The sequence below is a fragment of the Sinocyclocheilus grahami genome, unplaced genomic scaffold (genome assembly GCF_001515645.1).
Source record: "Sinocyclocheilus grahami isolate Dianchi unplaced genomic scaffold, SAMN03320097.WGS_v1.1 scaffold802.1, whole genome shotgun sequence".
NCBI classification, from domain to species: Eukaryota; Metazoa; Chordata; class Actinopteri; order Cypriniformes; family Cyprinidae; genus Sinocyclocheilus; species Sinocyclocheilus grahami.
In genome coordinates this window covers 689679-692671 of record NW_015505981.1, presented here as the reverse complement: position 1 = coordinate 692671, position 2993 = coordinate 689679, and the positions used below count along the sequence as shown (strand labels likewise).

Sequence of the window (2993 nt, the reverse complement as noted above, 5' to 3'; positions counted from 1 at the left end):
TATATATATATATATAAGGTGTTGCACAATTAATTTGCAGAGGTTAAATATTTTATGCAATGACAATTATGCAGTTTAAGTGGCGTAATTGTCCAAATATGTTTTTATTTCAGCTAGCTTCCAAAGCAGCATTTCTCATTTTTATTTAGTTTAACTTGATGGGCTAAAATAACAAAAACTTAAATAAAAATTAATTAATTAATTAATTAACAAGACACAGGAAAAATTACTAAACCTAAGATTGAAATGAAAATGGAACATCTTAAATGAAAACTCTCAATGATACTAAAATAACACTGATATCAAACAACCTGGTAGTGAAAGTATAGATAATATGGCTTTGCTATATATATATATATATATATATATATATATAAGGTGTTGCACAATTAATTTGCAGAGGTTAAATATTTTATGCAATGACAATTATGCAGTTTAAGTGGCGTAATTGTCCAAATATGTTTTTATTTCAGCTAGCTTCCAAAGCAGCATTTCTCATTTTTATTTAGTTTAACTTGATGGGCTAAAATAACAAAAACTTAAATAAAAATTAATTAATTAATTAATTAACAAGACACAGGAAAAATTACTAAACCTAAGATTGAAATGAAAATGGAACATCTTAAATTAAAACTCTCAATGATACTAAAATAACACTGATATCAAACAACCTGGTAGTGAAAGTATAGATAATATGGCTTTGCATTGTGTCTAATTTCTTTTTTTTGTAATAAGTTACTTATAGTATTGAATCTTACAGGAGGTCCAGCACCACCACGAGCACCCTTAGCTCCAGTAGCACCAGCAGGTCCCTGTCAAACATAACAACAGAAAATAAATCTAGGATATTCATATATTTAAATTCAGCAGAAAAGTGCACTGTAAAAAAAAATCCGTAAAATTTACAGTAAAAAACCGGCAGCTGTGGTTGCCAGAATTTTACTGTAAAAAATACGGTAGCAACGTTTTAGGTTTTAAATTTACAGTTAAATACCGTAATTTCATTAACTGATATAATGTTAATATACCAACCTATTGAAGTACTGAAATCTGTTTTGTAGCTTTGTAATACACTGATAACCACCAAATGCAGGAGGTGATGAGAAAGTCACACGATGAACCAAAGCCCATCTCAAGCAGCTTTTAAATAATAACATATATAGAAGCTGCACAGTGTGATACACACAAACACTAAACACCATCACGGTAACACACATGAAACTGCATTAATACAATAAACATTCATTTAACAACATTAGGTGTAACACACAACCCTAATATACAAAACTGATGAGAAAAAACTAAGAAGAAACATAGTTATTTCAACAAAAAAACATCAAATTTGAAATGTAATGCAGGGAATACTGGGAATGTCAATTTACGGTTATTCACTGTAAATTATACGGTCTTTTTCACTTCCAAAAATGATATACTACCGTAAAATTAATGTCCAATACATGTAATGTCCAATACAGTTTTTCACCGTGTATAGTAGGGGAATTTACCATTAACCATTTAACAGGTTTTTACTGTAGCATTTTTACAGTCTTTTACCGTTAAATTCACGGTCATTTTTTTACAGTGTGGAGTTGAGAATATGTCCACTGCTGCTATTGATAAGTTTACCTGCGGGCCAGCGGCTCCGACGGGTCCAGCAGGTCCAGAAGCTCCAGCATCACCCTTGGATCCGGTGTCACCAGTCTCTCCCTTAGCACCAGACTGTCCGTTGGCACCCTGCATTAGGAATAGAGAAACTTCAGCTCAGTGGGTTTAAACACCACACGATGGGAACTGACTGATAAATGTGGGATGAGACTGTTAAACTCACAGGAGGTCCAGCAAAACCAGCGGGTCCAGGTGGACCGACCTCACCACGCTCACCCTGCGAAGACACGAGACAGACTTTACTCGCATTAAATCAGTTACATATAATTCAAATGCAATCTTCCAAATCAACTCGATACACATTTTAAAGAACAACAGCACACTGTAAAAATGATTGAAACTGAAAATACTATTGTAGTCTTTCTACTTCAAAATGTTTCTATTAATTCAATATGTTACTTACATTTAGTCATTTAGCAGGCGCTTTTATCCAAAGCGACAAACAAATGAGGATTTCTTTGTAACTATTTGTGAAACGTACTAGCAATTCCTGAGTGAAAACTGATTTAACAAGAACATACGGTGTTAAGTCCTTCTACTTCAAAATTTCACGTTTATTCAGTGTTATTTGGCATTTCTTTGTAATTATATGTGAAATTTACTAGCAATTTCGGTAACAGGTCACTTAATTAGTTGCTTATTAGCATGCATATTACTAGAATATTAGCCATTTATTTGTACTAATTAAGCGCATATTAATGCCTTATTCTACAGCCCTAACCCTACCCAATACCTAAACTTAACAACTATCTTACTAACTATTAATAAGCAGCAAATGAGGAATTAATTGAGGGAAAAGTCGTAGTTAATAGTGAATAAGTGTTCACTATTCTAAAGTGTTACCGCAATTTCTGATTGAAAATTGATTTAAGAAAATACTATGTTCAGTTTTTCTACTTCAGATAGTGTCACTTGCCATTTTGTAATTGTTTGTGTGATTTACTAGCAATCTCGGACTGAAAATGAATTGAACAAGTACTACTTTTAGTTTTTCTACTTAAAAATTCCACATTTAATTCAAAATGTTACTTACTGTTTCTTTGTAATTATTTGTGAAATTTACTAGCAATTTCTGGTTGAAAATCGATGTAACTAGAAAATACTGTTCAGTTTTTCTACTAAAGAATTTCGTGTTTAAATCAGTGTAACGTGCCGTTTCTTTATAAATGTGATTATAAATTTTGCTCTTTATGTCCATGTTTCATGAGGTTTTCTGAATTATCCTGATAACTTACAGGGGAACCACGAGTACCAGTCAATCCTGGAGGTCCAACAGCACCAGACTCTCCCTAAAACACAATCAAATACAAAGCTGGTTTACTATAATT

The 2993-nt window shown here is 32.4% G+C and overlaps 1 protein-coding gene across 1 annotated transcript in view; it reads right to left on the bottom strand.

The window, feature by feature from the left end:
* The window catches only part of LOC107561997 (collagen alpha-1(I) chain-like), a 26642-nt gene that overhangs the window by 7139 nt on the left and 16510 nt on the right, over positions 1–2993 (bottom strand). Inside the window, exons 32-35 of the mRNA XM_016246553.1 lie at positions 2901–2954; positions 1829–1882; positions 1627–1734; positions 759–812 (exon numbers count right to left, since the gene is read on the bottom strand). Of these exons, the coding sequence (XP_016102039.1) occupies positions 759–812; positions 1627–1734; positions 1829–1882; positions 2901–2954 (270 nt within the window). The remainder of the gene's footprint in view (positions 1–758; positions 813–1626; positions 1735–1828; positions 1883–2900; positions 2955–2993) is intronic.